This window comes from Montipora capricornis, chromosome 14, assembly GCF_036669925.1.
Source record: "Montipora capricornis isolate CH-2021 chromosome 14, ASM3666992v2, whole genome shotgun sequence".
Taxonomy (NCBI): domain Eukaryota; kingdom Metazoa; phylum Cnidaria; class Anthozoa; order Scleractinia; family Acroporidae; genus Montipora; species Montipora capricornis.
This window is the reverse complement of record NC_090896.1, coordinates 21,007,527-21,026,669: the sequence shown is the minus strand read 5'-3', so window position 1 is coordinate 21,026,669 and position 19,143 is coordinate 21,007,527. Positions and strand designations below refer to the sequence as shown.

The following is a 19,143-nucleotide window of genomic DNA, read 5'->3' as shown; positions in this document are numbered from 1 at the left end:
TGGTTTCAGCATAAATGATAACGTCATCTACCGAAATGCGGACACCTTCAATGCCAAACAAGATCTTTTCCATCATTCTTTGGAAAGCTTCGCTCGCATCACTAAGACCGAAGGGAGTTCGCTTAAACCGATAACAACCACGCGGTGTAATAAATGTGGTAACATAACGCAACTCTTCAGCTAACGTGAGCTGAAAGAATCCACTCTTAGCATCGATCTTTGCGAAATACTTAGAGCCATGCATTGCATGCAAGGTATCCTCAACCTTGGGTAAAAGGTATCGCTCTCTTATAACAGCCTTATTTACTTCTCTAAGATCACAACATACTCTTAGATCGCCCGATTTCTTGGGAACAATTACTAAATTTGAAACCCAAGGACTAGCTTCAGTGACCTCTTCAATGATATCTTGTTCTAACATCCTGTCAAGTTCATTATTTACTGCCTCAATTTGACTTACGGGAATGCGTCTTAAGTCCTGACTGACAGGTTTGACCTATGGGTCAATGGTAATTTTATGCTCAAAATCAGTGACCTTTCCCAAACCTTGGAAAACATCATCGTACTCCTTGAGTAAAGGAGCCAGCTCGTTTTGATCACTGGTCTGATCGACTGAATTTACTTGGGTAAGTATCGCTAGCTTGAAACTAGAGTCTCGTCCCAGTAATGACTCCGGGTTACCCTCTATTACGTAAACCTTAGTATTGATAGTCTTATCGCTGGCTTTGATGGTGGCATTAAAATAACCATTACAATTTAGCGGTTCTTTCTGTCCATACGCAGTGAAGCGTCTTTGAGTTCGATTCTGTTCACAATCCCTAAATTGTGATTTATATAACTGTGAGGATATTATGTTGTACTTACAACCAGTGTCGACTATCATTTTGGTCCTTTGTCCACTAATTTGTACCGTAATGGAACTGTCAACATTGTTCAAGGAGAGTACTGGTTCGCTCTCGTCACTTGAGCTGTCTTCAAGCCAATTAGCAGGTTTGGATCTCAAGCTGCGGACCTTCATGTTTGGAGTTTCTTTTCTTTCTTTGCAGGCCTCTTTTTGTGCCGGTTTGCTGGATGTGCCATCTTGGGCTTTGAGCGACAAACCTTTTGCATGTGTCCAACTTTTTTGCAGATATTCCTTGTGGACTTGGTTGCACCGCATTCGTCAGGAGTGTGTCCGTCGGGTCGACCACATCTATAACAACTGAACGGTTTCGCTGGAAATCCGCGGGAAGCGTGCTCGTGGTCGATATGGATCGGGTTTTCTTTGGTGCCTTGTGACAGCAATCGCGCTTCTTGTACGGCCGTTTCTGCACTTCGCGCAATTCTAATCGTCTTTGCGAGATCCAGATCGTCTTGTTGAAGAAGTTTCTCCTTGAAGGTACGTGAGGAACATTTCTCGACGATTTGGTCCCGGATCATCTCCACCTCTAGAGTGCCAAAGTTGCATGATTTTTTCAGCTCTCGGAGCTTCGACAGGTTCGTGTCTATTGACTCGTCTGCCTTTTGCGCTCGCAACCTGAACTTGTAACGCTCTGCCACAACGTTCCATTTTGGTGCAAAGTATCCACTGAGGGCAGTTTTCACCTCTTCGAGGGACTTGTGTTCTCCAGGGAGCGTTTTGAGGATGCGTTGTACTGTGGGGCCAAGGCAGTGCAGCATCGTAGTTCTCTGAATCGCATCTTCCTTCTTTCTTAGATCGGAGGCAATGGCATAAATTTCAAACGCGCTCACCCAGTGTTTCCATTCACTGTACAGATCTGCTGCATCGATGTTGAATTCCGTGGGTTCGGGCAACGACCGTTCCATTACTCGTGGAATTTCTGCCGGTTCTGGCTGTAGTAGATTTTCTGCCAGGTCTGGCGGTTGTGGATTTTCTGCCGGTTCTGGCTGGTGTGGATTTTCTGCCGGGTTTGGTGGATCTGCAGCTACGATCCCATCCTCGTCGCCAATGTGTGGTGTAGTCATAAGTGAAGAAACGCACACTCTTCCATTGCTTTTTATGTTATGTCCTTTATTCACTGAACGATCATCTTATATTGTAACACAAAGATTATTTTACTTCTACATGGTAACAGTACTTTCACATCATGGAATAGCATGCAGTAGTTTCATATAAGGTGATCATGATCATGTCCTTGTTGCAGTAGTATTACTAGTAATCAATACACTACGCCTGCTATCAATACGATTTTAAAGAGATTGTATGTTCTAGAGAAACAGCCGAGTTTTGTTTAAATAATTCATTAATTACTCTAGCTTCATCAAAAGTGCTAGCATGCGATATGTTCATAAAAATGCAGTTGTTTTTAGAGAAGCGTGATCGTTATCACACCGAGAGTGTTTTTAATAGAACTATTGTGTTTAAGTATCGAAGATGGGAAACACGGTTTCGACACGAGGGTGTACTGGGGCAGGTAGACATACAATGGTTAAGTGATACTCGATATAGGATCATTCGCAAAGATTTTGGGATGAAGTACCCTTTAATAGAAGTTAATAATAAAGAATGGTTTCAACATTGTTTTAAGTATTTTTTCATCGGGAGTATCGGGAGTATAATATTTTTCTAGCGTTTTACGAAGGGGTAATATCTGTTAGATTTTAAGAAATAAAAATGTGTTTGAGGAAAGAAAAAGGCTGTTGTCTAAGTACGTTTTTTCTTTGTGTTGGCCATGGATGGCGAATACGAGCTGACTCGGTTTGCATTGGGACACGAAAAAAGAGGCCATATAATACATAGCTACTAGTGTTTTAGGCTTACGTCCCATTTTAGTCGAGGATGAATGGAGGGCTATTGATTCTATAGAAGACGATGTGGAGCGACGCAGGAGAGAGTCGGAACAGTTGTTGATTGTCTTAGCGACGATGATGGCTCAGCTGCACTATGAGTTATTTGTAAAGAGTCGTTACATTGAGGAAGACTATGTTCAGGTTAGAATCGAGTCGGATAATTTACCGATGGGTAGTATTATTTCCGCTATCGTGTTGGTAGGCAATTTTCGAGCGGATAATGTATTCCATCAGATTCAACACGTGTTGAACAGTCAACAGGAAGTAAATGTTCAAGACCCATCACTGCGTATCATTGTCGAACATGTTCCTACGTCGCGCGAAGCAGGTCATTTAGCTAGTGAACGTGTTAAAAAACAGTTATTCGCGAGAACGTTGGATCATTTTTAAAAAAAACATAGACAAACCGTTAAATCACCACCACTTGAGTTTAGCGGTGGTTACTGTGGTGTTGCATCGTTGCTTTTGGGTTTGGAGTGGTTGCAGTTGGAGGAAAATTAAAAAAAACTAAAGGTGGAGTCGTCTGCGTTATAATGCTCAAAAGAGAGAATTTAGGAGAAAGATATTGCGTTTGTGTAGAGTCGCAAGGGTACCACGATACCTGAAGAGAAATGAAGATCATCCTATCACGCTGGTGGAACTGAAACGGATTTTTCGCGAAAATGAACTATTCGGGGAATATGATTTGGTTGTAATCGACAGAGACAAGGAGAATGTCGTGGTTGCTGAAGTGAATAAAGAAGCACATCGCAGTAAGACTATTTATCTTTGCGTCACTAGAGGACATTATGTATTTGTTAAACATATGAGAAATTATTTGGGGTTTGCTCGTGGTTATTACTGTAAGGGTTGTAATAGTGTTGTTAAGTCACTCAATCGACATTACTGTGACTTTGAATTGTGTAAACATTGTAAATGTAGATGCGACGCAGTCAAGGCTGTTACAGATTTTGTAGAGTGTGAGTATTGCGGTCGTTTGTTTAATGGTAGAGAGTGAAAATGATTTACAAAAGGATGCCTCACCCATGTATCCCATGAAAATTGCCTGTGAATCCGTGATGGTGTGTCGTTATTGCAAGAAAGATTTGGCCGCTTGCAAGGGTGTTTTACATGCGTAATTGTAAAGACGATACCAGAGCCAAACACAGATGTTATGTGAGGAGTGTTTCCAAGAGTGAAATGAAAAAAATGCTCGAAAAAGAAGGAGAATTTGTCTCTTACGATTTTGAAACGCGAACCGATGTTAACCCCGATGACGGTAGTAAATATTACACGCCCAATTGTTGTGTTTTACAATTTGCCGAACGAAAACATCGACAGCTCACGTTCATGGATGAAGACTGTGTCCAAAAATTGATGGAATTGTTATTTTTTGGAAAAAAAAGTTTGTTGGACGATGTTGCGCACAATGCCAGAGGTTTTGATGGTCACATTCTGTTATGTGGTTATTTGAAACAAACCTGGGTGAGACCTAAAATTATTTTCGATGGTAGTCGTATAAAGCAATTTAAAGTGGGTGGGATGGTTTTCTTGGATTTGTCGTGTTATATTCAGGAGAAACTTAGGACGTTTACCAAAACGTTTAATGACGCCACTGGGAAAGTTTATTTTCCACACGAATTCAATGTTAGTGAGAATTGGAATTATGTCGGTGGCATACCAGACAAAAAATATTTTTGGAAAGAAGACGTCAAAACTAACGATTTTAACGAGTGGTATGAAAGACAACGTTCGAAAGGTTTGACATGGAATTTTCAGAACAATTTGAAAAAAATATTGTGCTGCGGACATATCTCTGTTACGACAGGGTTTCGAAAAATTTCGCGAAGAGGTTAGAAATGTCACTTTTCGAGAGGACTCGGCGGATTCGCTAGATCCTTTTCCGGGTGTTGGAGTTGGAGTTGGAAATTGCATGATGACAGGATTGTCGAATTTGGTTTTTTGATATGTCCACCTCAAATCACACACCATAGGTATCACTCGTGAGATAGGTTATCCCGAAGAATCTCATTCGGAAATTTTCAAGGAATGTCTAGCCTTTCGGAACAGAGTTGATTTTGGAGGTCAACTTCGAACGTCCTCTTCCACAGAAGGTGAAAAAAAGATCACCATGGAGAGAGATGTTCGCTTACCTCTAGTGGGTGGCTCAGGAGATTTCCATACCCTGGCTAGTAACGAAGGCGTCATCACCGGTGACGGTTTTGTGGGAGTTCTGGAATTTTACCCAGAGATGCTCTCTACGGTGGCAGAAAGGGGAACACTAGCGTTTATCAGAGTCTGAAGAGAAAATGCCACGAAAGTCGTATACGTTATTATGACATAAAGAGCCTGTATCCTGATGTGATGCGAAATGGAGAATACCCCGTTGGTTTCCCAGAAGTGAAGCGAAATGATTTTGATGATTCCATCAATGCTTATTTTGGGTTGATGAAAGTCGACATGACACCGCCGACGAATTTATTTCACCCGGTCTTACCTTACCGAATCGAAAGAAAAAATGAAAAAAAACATTGTTTCCGCATTGTGGCGAACGTGCGCATAGGAAAACAATTACGTCTTGAATAGCTGTGAACACGTGGATGAGGAACAAGGTTGGACGGGGACGTATCCCACCGTGGAAGTGTATGTAGCAATGAGTTTGGGTTACCGTCTAAACAAAATTCACGAAGTTTGGCATTGGCGCGAATTGAGTAAGACTCTTTTTAAGAGTTATGTTGATATGTTTTTTCGTATAAAAGAAGAGTGTAGTGGATGGCCACGACCCGACATGACAGAACGCGAAAAAGACGAATATATTGATTAGATTGCCAAATTTATGCTTAATTCTCTTTGGGGTGGTTTCGTGAAAAATCCGTTTAAGAAAAAAAGAAAAAGACATAGTGGCAAATCGAGAGGAATTGTTTACCTGGATTAATAAAGATTGCTTTGTGTAGAAAAAATTTCAAATTCTATCGAAAGAGGTTTTGTTGATGACACATCGTGTTCAAAAAGAATTTGTAAAACACGACAGTAAGGGCGATATGGTTCATGGAATATTTACTACCGCTCTCGCTCGTTTAAAATTTTTGCTAGAGGGGTTACTAAAGAAAGACGATCGTATTTTGTATACGCATACGGATTCGATAATTTTTATGGAGTATCCAAATGATACGCATAAGGAAGACATTCTCACGGCTAATGTGTTGGGTCGATGGGTGGACGAGATTACACCCGAAAAACATTATGAAACGGGCCTTTTGCGTGAGCATTGCAAGTTAAAAACATCGAGGCAAATGAAAGGTATAGACAGGAACACATACCATGCACTTTTACCTTTCGACACGCCCATCCGAAAAATTGGTTTTTGCCCTGAGCGGGAATCAGACCCACACCTCCCTGCTTACTAGTCGGGCATGCTAAGCCACTACACCATCAAGGCTACCATGCTGCCAACGCAGCAGATTAATGAGGTGACTTAGCAGCGTGAGGATCTCTAGGGCCCAACTTTCCTTCACTTGAGTGTGTATCCTTGCCTCTAAAACCCCAGACTGGGTTTACAACACATGAAAGTTAGAAATTTCGAGGCAAATGAAAGGTATAGACAATATCCATGAGACACGAACGTATACCGTACATTTTTACCTTTCGACACACCCACCCGAAAAATTGGTTTTTGCCCTCAGCGGAAATCGATCCCACGCCTCCCTGATTACTAGTTGGGCAGCAGATTAATGAGGTGACTTGGCAGCGTGAGGATCCTTAGGGCCCAACTTTCCTTCACTTGAGTGTGTATCCTTGCCTCTAGAACCCAAGACAGGGTTTAGAAGACATAAAAGTTAGCGTGGTAGCCTTGATGGTGTAGTGGCTTAGCATGCCCGACTAGTAATCAGGGAAACAGTTAGATCCTGGGAAACAGTTAGATCTGACATCTTTCATTTCCAAAGCAAAGACTACCTCTGCACAGTGGATTACTATTCGAACTACTTGGAAGTTGATTCTCTTAAAGACAAGGCCGCAACCGAAGTTATTCAAGTCCTGAAAAGACACTTTGCAAGACATGGGATTCCCAACCGGCTAGTGAGCGACGATGGTCCCCTTTTCAACTCCTTTGAAATTCAGCATTTTGCAGAAAGGTATGATATGGAACATGTCACTAGTTCTACCCACTACCCGCAGAGTAACGGCAAAGTAGAAAATTCAGTCAAGACAGCCAAGAATCTACTGAAAAAGTCTAAAGCAGCAAGATCAGACATATACCTTGCCTTACTGGAATGGAGAAATACTCCCTCGGAAGGTCTTGCGAGTTCTCCAGCACAAAGGATGTTTGGACGTCGCACTCGAACATTAATACCAACCACAAATGAGTTACTCAAGCCCAAAATAGTTGAAGACGTCCCCGGAAAACTTCTCAAGAGAAAACAGGTGATGCAAGGTACTACAATATCAGTGCTAAGGAACTTCCTCCCTTTAGTAGTGGAGATGTTGTGCGTGTTAAACCTGCTGACAGATCGGGTCGATGGTACAAGGCACGTGTAGAACAACAAGTTGATGTGAGGTCGTATGACGTAAGGACTGAGGATGGACGAGTTTTCAGGAGAAATAGAAGACATCTCCGAAGCAGCAAAGAGCCAATGTGTGCCAGTACCAACCCGGTAGGAGACAGCTCGCCGGTGGCAGCACCTACTAATTTGGTCCCCTCTGCCAATCCAATATCCGGAGAATCAAGCATCTCCCAGGAAGTTCAACTGCCCACAGATGCCACTAAATCAGTGGTTCCTGAAGACAAAGTAAACAGTAGTGCTAAGCCTAAAGAAATTCCAGTTCCAACCAAGCCTGTAACGTCAACTGACTTGCCAGTTACTCGCAGTGGTCGTGTCTCGAAACCACCAAGTTACCTAAAGGACTTTGTTCAATTGAAGTGACTGTGTTAGAACTAACTAGCGATATTGCTTATGAATTGGAACGCTCACAAAGGAACTATACATTGAGGACATTCGGTTTTATTCAGATTACTTTTGCATCTTCCAGTTGTTGCATGAAGTTTACCCTTCTCTTTCTTAAACAAGGAAGGGTGTAACGTTATTGCATTGTAAGTAAGAGCCAATCAGATCTTTCTATTTACATGTGCTCGATTTAGCTTGTTATTGTCCCTGGTCCCGGACATGACTGCTTATAAGTTTATAGTTCAGTCATTAAACCAGTTGAGTTTATGTACTTTGAGTCTTCACTTTTCAAAACGAAGGGGTAAACCCGTGTTAATTCAGACGGACGATGGTGGAGAGTTTTTTAATAGACAATTTTCGGCTTATTGTAAATAGAATGGTATTGGTCATTTTTCTTCAAAAAGTGTGACCAGAGCTAGTGTGGTAGAACGCTTCAATAGAACACTACAAGAGCGGCTGAGTATTGCTCTAGGAAGAATCGTACGACAATATAAGCACAGACCCCACGGTGCTCTCGGTGGACTTAGACCGGCAGACGTGAATTCCGCTAATGGGGGCCGTTTATTGTCCGAGCGAATGAAAAACGTGGAAAAAGCAGATCGTTTGAGGAAAAAAATTTACCACGCCCTTTAAATTTAACATAGGCAATTACTTTCACAGAGTGGTGAAAGTATCGCCATTCCATAGGTGGAATCGGATCCCATGGTCGTGATCGAAGTCAGTAGAACATTTAATACCATTAATAATCCAACTGGTGTGGGCATCAGAGTCCCAGAAATGACCAAACTACAGAATAACATTGGCCGTGTAGCACTTATATTTTAAACAGAGTTAACTGAATAGAGTGCAATGTGAAGTGCTAGATTTCAATCCCATATGAACCATGTGAGCGTTAGCCCTACAGATGGAAATGGGCCCACACAAGGACAGAGAAAATCTCTGACCAGGGTGGGAATTGAACCCACGACCTTCGGGTTAGATCTCCGCCGCTCTACCGACTGAGCTACAAGGTCAGACGGGAGCAGGCCGTGGGAAGTGAAGATGTTAAAGTCACGGCAATGAACATGTACAAGTACAAGGAAAGGTTTCGTTTATACAAACGTTGGCCGTGTAGCACTTATATTTTAAACAGAGTTAACTGAATAGAGTGTAATGTGAAGTGCTATATTTCAATCCCATATGAACCATGTGAGCGTTAGCCCTACAGATGGAAATGGGCCCACACAAGGACAGAGAAAAACTCTGACCAGGGTGGGAATTGAACCCACGACCTTCGGGTTAGATCCCCGCCGCTCTCGAATGAAAACTCCGGACTTAAGTGTTGATATTTCTAGCATAAAATTACGTGTCACGGAGCAATCTCAAGCATTGTATGCTTTCAACCTATATTGAGCCATATTAAAACTCGAAACAGATAGGTGTCTCAAAGGTATTCCTTTTCCAGACGGAATCACGAGAGAATTATTGATACGCTTAAAAAGACGTATTTTAAATACTTATGGTGGGAAAATAAGAAAAGATAGCTTTCCTAATTACGTCCGAAGTGAAATGACACGTCAAACAGCTTTTAATGTCATAAGACACTCCACGATATAACCGGAATATCGATTGAACGATATTACTAATCAACCCATTGGTGTTCCCATACAGGAAACCAAAAACTATGGCGGCAATACAACAACAACAACAACAACAACAACAACAACAACAACAACATCCGCTGGTAATAACTCACGTGGATCTACTTCTACAGTTTCAAAAAAATCTGTAGATAGATATCTTGATTTTTTAAATAAAGTATACGATCCCATGGGTCTCATGCCAAGTAAAATCGAGATAGACGATTCTTTGATGCCAACATTTACAAAGGAATCATATCAGAAAGAAAGTGGTGTTATTAACGACATTACGATGAGAACACGTAGTAACAAAACATTTCCCAAACACAGACGATATTTTACCAAAACATGGAAGATGATTGCAACTTAATGATTATATTGTAATATCATTGTTATTTTGAAAACCGCTTATTAAAATTCAATAATCTTTATCGTGCTGTGTCTTAATCCTATAAAAAACCTTACTTTCCTCGGTAACACTCATACCATTTTAGCCTTTACCAACCAAATAGTGCAAAACTTTTCTACTACAAAACAAAATCTCTCCAAATCCAGATGGCTACACCAATGAGGTTTGATTCCAGCGATGCTGATGTTGTCATTGTGAATGACGCTGTTAACAATGCTGAACCGAAACCCAAAAAACAAGACTGAGCATAGGTATTTTTTTATTCACCTTCCACATCCCGCCCGCTTGTACTCTTTGTCTCTCCAAAGCCATGGAGAACCATGGCTATGCCGATGAATTTCGAAACAGACGAAGTGGACGTTATGGTCATCGATCCCAATATCAATGTTGCTACTGCTGAACCCAAACCCAGAAGTGTATTTACGATACAGAAGTGTATGTATTTTTTTTTATCGATTCCTCACATAGAGGAAAATAATGTTTTAATATATTTTTATATTTTTTCTATCAGATGTTAACATTGTTAAAGAGGAATAATAAGAAGAAACGATGATATGGAGATAGCACAGGGGCAAAAAAACCCCTAGTAAACAAAAATCCATTCATCCAGAGCGAAGCAGAGATGGAAGGATACGATACAGAGGATGAAGATGCTGGTGATATGGAAAGTGGAGATTATGAAGAAGAAGAAACAGGAAATGAAGATAGAAGTAGTGGTATTGATAATGATGATGGAGCTAGTGTTTTAAAACAACAACAAGCAAGTGGTTCGGGGATGCAGCAGAAAAAGAGAAAGTGAGATGAAGAAGAAACTACTACAACTGCTGCTGCTGCATCGTCGTCCAATTCGGACGCAAATGCAGCCCAAAACGGTGAGAACATTAGCGAAGTACCTTGCCCACTCTGTAACACTGTTTTAGCCACTTCACTACGCGATGACAACAAAAATCTTAATGTGGGGATTAATGTGCAAATTAATGTGCAAATTACCGTGGTGTAACACGACCAACGAATACTGGTGGATGTTGGCCAATGCGACAGTCAATGTATTGGATCGTTTTAAACCTGGTCGAAACGGTAAAATACCTAAATGCAAACACGGTGTCGAAGCCAGTTTAACTCTATATAGACATAAACACATACGAGCCACCGTGAAAAGAGCTAATGATCCAAACGCAGAAAAACACATGGAATGGCACGACAATTTTTTTTCGAATGTGGTCGGTACATTAAGAAAGACGGTGGAACAAAGTGTAATTATGGAATAGTGGCAGATGTTCAAGGAACCCGTGCTAAAATACTTAGTCAATTGCGCGTGAAAAACGCCAATGTTAGGTCCAACAGAATAAAACATTTCACTGGGGATTTCAACGAGATCAGGTGGTGATTTTCAAAAATGAAACAAAAACGAAAGCAAAAACAAAAAAGCAACACTAAGATCATAGCTGCAACAAATTTGCTCTGCAACTCTCAAAACGACAACAGACTATTTGATAAGCAATGTTTTTCTTTTATTAGTCTATTACACCATAGGGTTAGACGAAGATGACACTAACATCTCCATTCAGCTATTAAGCACGTTATTGCTAGGACAACTTTTGTTCGAAACGAGATTTAACTCTATGGAAGCAAAGTTAAAAAACATTTTTTATCTCGTTTTAAACATTGGCGATGTGGATAAAAAATCATAAGTTTTTACATGTTCTCTCCTTTTTCTAGAATTTGAATCTTGTTTTTATTGTTTGAAACCAACACAATATGATTTATTTGGATTTTGTTCATGGTGTGGGGCAAATCGTAGAATAATCAAGTTTCGTTATACTGGTAGATCCTATAATTTTCTCGTTTTTTTTCTAGAATTTGGATATTGTTTTTACTGTTTAAAACCAACTAAGTACGATTTATTTGGTATTTTGTTTTGTTGTTTATCGTGTAGAAACAATCATAAATTAGTCGAATTTCGTTATAAAGGTAATTAAAAAATGTTTTCTGTTTTTTTTTCATGTTTTAATAAAAGAATTGTTTTGCTATCTTGAACTATGTCGACAATCGTTTCACGTCTTGAAATAAAGAATAGATTTTTACAAGAAGAAATACAAACAATAAAGCAACATCTAAAGAAGGAGTAAAAGAGATTTGATGTAAGTAGAAAAAAATAAAAATAAAAAGTTTTAGTTTATTTTTGTAGATTGGTATTTTATTCCATGTGGATTCTGTGGGAGATGGATAAACACAGCCGAAGCTAAATCTATTTTCGTAATAAATAAAAACACATTAACAGTGACTGAATATTTAAGATGTGCTACCTGTTATTAATTGTTTCTTTTTTTCAGAATGTTCTTTATGCGGATCTAATAAAAGCTTCCTAGTTAAATTAGATCTACATAATCATTTTTTAAAACATTTTAATGTTGAACTACATAGAAATAATAAAATACAGTGTTTTAATTGTCATACTACTAAATATTTTTAATTTTGGTTTTAGAATACAAAGCAATGTGTCGTAAAGTAAAGGTTATAATAACTACTCAAAACAACAATACTTTATGTTGGAATAGATCTGCTGTGTTGGAAGTGTGAATACTTCACAAGACATGTAAATAGTATGTTCTGTAAAGATTGTTTAAACGAGTGTGATAATTGTGAATTTTCTAAAATTACCCATTTCGACAAAAAACATCAAAAATATGTGTGACTATTGTTTTCAATTTTGTCCTTGTACTGATGCAATATTAAACCAGGATGTGTTTGATGATCAATGATTTTTGTTTTGTTTTGTTTTGTTATAGTTCGTAGGAGTAAGCGTTTATTGTTACGCCGTCAGCAAGAACAAAACAAAATGAATAATCCTGCTAAACCCACAAAACCAGCACCTAAACTAAATAGATTTTTTGTTGAATCAAAACCCAACGTGGACGAGAACATATTAACATATGATAATTTTGATTTGATAATACACATGTCATGTGATATTGTCCCGTAATAAGTGTTTAGATTATATATATGGCAAACAATCTTGGAGATATTTACATAGTGCAATGTTAGTGTCACAGGGCTAGTCTTTGAATCGCCGGCTTTTCGAGCCATTGGGCCTCAAATGCTTTCCCTCCTTTTCGGAGTGCATTCCTCGAGCCTGTCCTGTCCTCAGCAAGTTCTTCCCATCTTTCAGTGTCTATGTCCAGGGCCACCAAGTCAAGTTTTGCCACGTCCTTGAAGCGCAGGATAGGCGACCTCTGGGTTTCGATCCCGTGCACAACCAACCCATGACCTGGAGCCTACAACTCTACTGTGTTCGTGTAACGGCGTTTTCACAGACCGATTTATTTTTACATTGAATTTCCCGTGAAGAAGACTCCCACAGGAGCCCGATGACCAATTACAAGAAATTAAGCTGAAGTCATAGAGTCACCGAACCGGTACTGCCTTTGTTTTTTTACCTAATTCACGGGAAGGGCTAGTCTAAAAATAAACCTACTTGTGAAAACGCCGTTTCACAGGAGCTGTATGGAAGTTGCACGCTCCAGATGGGCTCCTGGCACAACGCACTGTAGAGAATGGCTTTGGGAAGGCGACCATCAGGCATCCTACGCAAATGTCCCAGCCAGCGCATCCTTCGAATCTTCAGAATCTGGAACAGTGAGCAGCTACCAGCACGCGATAATACCTCTTCATTTGTGATTCTCTCCCACTAGTTTATCTCCATGATGCGCCGTAGGCAATGGAGATGGAAGGCATTCAGCTTCTTTTCGTGGCGGGCATATGTGGTCCAGGTTTCGGCTCTGTAAAGCAGAGTGCTGAAGATGCAGCATTCGTAGATGCGGCACTTTGTGCGAATAGTCAAGTATTTGTTGAGCCAAGTTCGTTCACGAAGACTGTTGAAAGTGGAGGCTGCTCTTCCTATGCGAGTCTGCAACTCTTGTTCAATGGTGAACCCTCTGTTGATAGTGGAGCCTAGATACGCAAAGTTCTCTTCACTTTCTAGTTCTTGACCGTTAACTATGATTGGTGATGGATCACCTTGGTGCATCACCACTGTCTTCTTTGTGCTAATTGCCAGTGCGAACTCAGCGCAGGCTGCACTAAATTTGTTGTGCAGGAGTTGTAGGCCGCTGGCACTGAGTGAAACGAGTGCAGCATCATCCGCAAACAAAAGTTCACGTACCAGCACTGTGCGAACTTTAGTTTTTGCACGTAGACGAGCCAAATTGAACAGTTTTCCGTCAGAGCATGTGTGAATGTACACATCATTCCCATCTTCATGACTCCCAAAGGCGTGGTAAAGCAATACAGAGAAAAAGATTCTGAACAAGGTTGGTGCTTACAGGGAAACTTTTTGACATGGCTCCTTCAAAGGAGACCGAGGCTGTCATGTCATCGTGAAGCAATTTCACAAGGCTAAGCAATGTTGATGCACATCCCAGTTTCTGAAGGATAGCGAATAGGCCCTCTCTGCTCACCATGTCGAAAGCTTTTGTGAGGTCCACGAAGGCTATGTGGAGAGGTCTTCTTTGTTTTCTGCATTTCTCTTGGATTTGTCGCACTGAGAAGATCATGTCCGTTGAAGATGCGGTCTGCAAGTTTTTGGAGTCTTGGTAGTAGCACTCTCGCAAAGACCTTCCTGGTCACACTTAGCAGTGAAATTCCACGATAGTTATTGCAGTCACCTTTGTCTCCCTTCTTGAACAGTCACAATTTTGGCATCTTTCATCGCTGTTGGAAATTTTCCGCTACACCAGCCAATACAAAGAAGGTTTTACAGATCTGGCAGCAGGCGGTTCTCACATTTCGTCGTCAAAGCTCGGAGTAGAGGTGAATGCTGCGGCTGTAATGTTGCGTGGTTCTCCGTAAAGTGCAGAGTAGTGCTCGACCCAGCGTTCCAGTTGTTTGGTAGAGTCGGTGATGAGCTCTCCAGTCGTCGATTTCAAAGAACAAACTTTCTCAGCACTAGGTCCAGTGGCCTTCCTGAGTCCGCGATACATCTCCCGTAGGTCCCCGACGCCAGCGGCCTGCTGGATTTCGTCACAGAGTACGTTCCAATGGTTGTTTGCACAGCGCCGGGCAGCCTTCTGAAATTGGCAGCAAGATTCTTTCAGTTTGGTCTTCGTGCTGCAAGTCGGTCTGTTTATGTGGTCTTTGTGGGCTTTGTTTTTGATGGACAGAAGTGGTTCTAGGATATCAGCGTTCTCAGTCATCCAGTCTTCACGAGGTGGTCTCTTATTCCGAAGGATTCAACTGCTTCGTCATGCAGTGCAGTCCTCAAGTGTTCCAAGGTTTCATCCAGGTTTCTCGTTTCCTCAGGGGCACCTGCGGTCAATTTAGCCTCCAGTGCCGTGCACAACGCACTGATGTTGTCTGTCTGTTTCATCGCGATAGTGTTGAGACGTGGTCGGATCTTTTGCTTCTTTGGCGCAGGTTTCTTCTTTGAAAGGTTTTTTTTTGTAATTTAAATTCTTTGAAAGGTTGACTTGTGAGAGTACCAGAGAGTGGTGAGTTTCACCGTCAGCTGAGTGGTAAGTCCTTGACCATTTAAACAAACCGATGTCCCTTTTCCTCGTGATTGCAAGGTCCAGTTGATGCCAGTGTTTAGATCGTGGGTGCCTCCAGGAGACACGTTGATACACTTTCTGTTTGAACCATATATTTGCGATGCAGAGTCTTTGCTGCAGAGCTCCAACACCCTTTGTCCATTTTCGTTCATTTTTCCAATGCCGTAGAGTCCTATGATGTCCGGCCATGCAGCGTGGTTAGCACCGACTCTAGCATTGAAGTCGCCGAGTAACGACACATGGTCATCTGGCGGTATCCTGCTCAGTACTGCATTGAGGGTGTCATAGAAGACATCTTTGACAAGATCTTCACTAGGTAGCGTTGGTGCATACACACTGATCAAATGCACTGGGGTAGCATCGCAATTTATCTTCATTTGCATGATCCTTTCAGAGATTCCAACCGGTGTGTCCATCAAGTGGTCTTTCAGCAACTTGTCTGCCACTGCAAAGCCCACTCCATGGATGCCGTGTTCGCCTTCGGGTTTCCCAGACCAGAAAAAGGTGTAATGTTGTTCCGTGATCGAGCCAGACCCGGCCAGTCTGGTCTTTTGCAGTGTGACAATGTCGACAGCAAGCTTTGTGAGTTCATGGTCTAAAAGTGCAGTTTTCCGTGGAAGGCCCTGCATGCGGAGGTTCAGATCTGGGTCATCTGTGAAGCCCGGGCAAAGAGTGCGAATATTCCAACTTCCGAGTCGGAATGCGGTAGTTGAGTTCTGCTTAGCAGGTGAGTGATTTACGTCCGCGGTTGCCTGACCACCTCATCAAAGCAGCGGACGTGGCGAGGTAGCACCTAACTGACCAGAGGCTGCTTGGTTTGCGGCGGGCGGTAGCTTACCCATGGAGCTGAACAGCCTCTCCCACCATCGCAGAGAATCCGAGGCGCTCTGTCTAACGCCAATTGAACATGAGCTTTAACCTGTAACTATCTTCCACCGTGTTGTTCCGGAGCGCCGTGATAGCGCTTCAAAGGAGTGACCTCTCCATTGTACGATCCCGGGCAGTGAAGAGGACTTGTGTGTTGCCCAAGCGACACGAACCACACTTAACCAAGGCTGACAGGATCCAAGGAATGACGAGGTCAGTACGTTGGTGCCAGCACTGGCTGCAGGGGATGGCCGTTGGCTCACGAGCAGTTCATCCGCTTTTGGACAGGTCACTTTTAAATTTCTGCGGGGTGTCCCCCCACCCCTTTTCACAGGGCCAAAGCCTAGTGGGGAAGCCGGTTTAGTCGACTGCGACCCAACCATGAAACAGCTAGCACAGGTTTACATGGTACCAGTGGGGGTCAGAGACCCAGCTGACTATTATAAAGATAACAAAACATTTTGTCTGAGTTGTAAATGGAATGATTATTGTATTTCTAAACAATGGTCTTTATTTTAATAGGGGATTGGTTTTACTGGGTCCTGTGTCATGAGTGTAGACGTCTGTTAGATTTACGATCTCTGGACTACTTTTATCGACCAATCGTGTGTGGCCCACATTTTTATTGTAATATGTGTCATTTCCATTGCCACAAAGTGAATATTATTACAACATCTCCTGCTAAGGGTTGTCTATTATTATGAATTCTTTGGATTCGTTTGTGAATTTATTGACTGAAGAATCTACCTCCTATTATAACTTAGACGCGATGCCTAGAGAAACAAACGAAAAAACTACCCAGACGAAAGCTAAGCTTAAATCACAAGCAAAAGCATCAGAAAACAATGTATTGATCGATTTTTCAAAGACCATAAAACAATCCATGCAGAAAAATCTAGTTTCAATTTGAACTCTTTACTAATGAAGAACACGGATGATTTGGAATTTATGCTATACGTGAATCAATGTCAATTAGAAATTCATCAGATTTTTGAAGATTTTACGCGGAGATTAAAAGAGTTTTACGATCGTTGGCAGATATACCAAAGACTTCAAGAACCGATTGAAAACGCGATAGAGAAACAACCACGATAGACATGTGCGCATGTTTTTTGTTATCACAAGGATGGGAAACGTATTTACGAACAATATAAATAGTGTGTTTATATAACACCTACAGCGTGGACTGTCGGTCCGTAGCTAGAATAAATTAAGGGAAATCTCATACTAGTAAAATGAATTAATGCAAATTTCATACTCAGGTATAAATAAATTTCACTAAATCAACGGCTAACAACAACAGCAACAAAAACTAGGTAAGATTTCGGATAAATTCTGTACAGAAGACTGATAGTCCACACTTTTTGCTTTTTCAGAAAAATGCCTGGTGTGTCTTCTTCAACCATTAACTAATCAACCTGTGGTAAAAATGACTAAAAATAATAACTTGAGTTGGTCGTCTGGCTACGACGATGATAACGACTTCTGAAGTCGATTTACAACTCCATAAGAAACCGATTTTTTTTATTTGTTGTCCAAAATCACTAAGCCCATATTTTCAACGTACGACGTTATTTGTTATATTATAAACTTGAATATTCATCGCGTGTTGTAAACAAACGGAAACACATATGGCGGATAACACCCGATTATATGGTGATACTGAAATGTTTTAATTGTGATTCGTTTCATTACAAACACGATCCCAACGTATTTCGTATTTTTGTTTAATAGGATTACGTCCATCACAGGAATGTCATTTCTGTTCTAAAGTTATTCACGTAATAACTCACTATTGTGATTTTTTTAAAACAATGCTTAACTTACGCTCTGAGTGTCACGCAAAACACGTTAGCATAGTGTGGGATTTTGCTAGGCAATGAAACCCAGTGATTTCTTTTTATTTCAAAACGTAATCCTAATGTGTTTCGTGTTTTATTTATTCGTAGGTCAGCATCCGATATTGGAATGTGGTTTTGCACAAATAGTATTCGTAATCACAAAATAACCCACTATTGTGGTATTTTTAAGGTGACGCTTAGATTATGCTACGCTTTCCACAAGACCCACATTACGGTAGTTAATAAAGTATATGTCAATGGTGGTAGAAATGGCAAATATGTGGTGTGTGGCATTTTGTTGACAAATGAAGAAAGTGAAGAACGACCATTTCAGAGGTGTCCCTTACACCCAAATTGTCGTGTAATGATCTGTAGTCGATGTCTAGAACGGAACTGGAATCACGTGGACACTATAGTGGATACGAATATTTTAAATAGTAACTATGTACGCTTTAAAAGGTAAATGATTTTTTTCTTTTAGATAGTAAAATCATGCAATCATTAGAACCCTTTAGATGTGTCAAACTACCTCCTTCACAGCTGTGTGGTGGGCTGGATACGAATGACAACGGTTACGAGTGTGTGGGTTTTTGTAGTTTAGTCGCTCTACTGATGGCAATGAAATTTTTAAGCGGTGACAGAGAGTGCTCTTCTAAATGGTTACGTGTCAAAAGAAAATGAAGGAAAGATGCGTTTAACCATGGATAAACTTTTTCGCTCTTCGGGACTAGATGGTTTTACGAGAAGAAAGGACGATCTTCTTTCTCTTCAAGAAGTTTTTAGTTTCATTTTTTACAAGACAGATTTTTCTGGAAATATAACCTAATTGTCGTTGATCATTTCACTAAAGAAGCCATTGTTAGAGATTATAGCAATATCGATCTGTCTAAAACGAGTATGTTTATATTAAAAATAAACAACCACTATGCGTACATAGCCAAGCCACGTGTATATCTAGGTTTCTCTTCGCAACACTTTTTGTGTTTCACGTGTAGGAGTTTTGTAATACAAGAAATAATCCACGTGATCCCTTTGCTCTATATTTTAAAATGCGCTAGGTGTAAAAATGAAAATTTAGGAATTATGTTTTAAAAAACTTAATTGTTCTTTTTTCAAAATACACATAGGTACTCGATGTCATCAATGTTG

General features: G+C 40.9%; 3 protein-coding genes across 3 annotated transcripts; all 3 read right to left on the bottom strand.

Annotated features, from left to right (window-relative positions):
• Positions 1-496: 496 nt before the first annotated feature.
• On the bottom strand, positions 497-1,018 carry LOC138031664 (uncharacterized). The gene has a single exon (XM_068879320.1). The coding sequence runs from the start codon at positions 1,016-1,018 to the stop codon at positions 497-499; it is 522 nt and encodes a 173-aa protein (XP_068735421.1).
• On the bottom strand, positions 1,015-1,965 carry LOC138031663 (uncharacterized). Its single transcript, XM_068879319.1, has one exon. It carries the CDS (start codon positions 1,963-1,965, stop codon positions 1,015-1,017), a length of 951 nt encoding a protein of 316 aa, XP_068735420.1.
• Positions 1,966-15,183: 13,218 nt separating this feature from the next.
• LOC138031662 (craniofacial development protein 2-like) lies at positions 15,184-15,915 on the bottom strand. Its single transcript, XM_068879318.1, has one exon. The coding sequence runs from the start codon at positions 15,913-15,915 to the stop codon at positions 15,184-15,186; it is 732 nt and encodes a 243-aa protein (XP_068735419.1).
• Between the last annotated feature and the right edge of the window lie 3,228 nt (positions 15,916-19,143).

Bases quoted from the DNA above. Each gene is read 5' to 3' on its own strand.
- LOC138031664 (XM_068879320.1), bottom strand. From the start codon at position 1,018: ATGAAGGTCCGCAGCTTGAGATCCAAACCTGCTAATTGGCTTGAAGAC.
- LOC138031662 (XM_068879318.1), bottom strand. From the start codon at position 15,915: ATGCAGGGCCTTCCACGGAAAACTGCACTTTTAGACCATGAACTCACA.
- LOC138031663 (XM_068879319.1), bottom strand. From the start codon at position 1,965: ATGACTACACCACACATTGGCGACGAGGATGGGATCGTAGCTGCAGAT.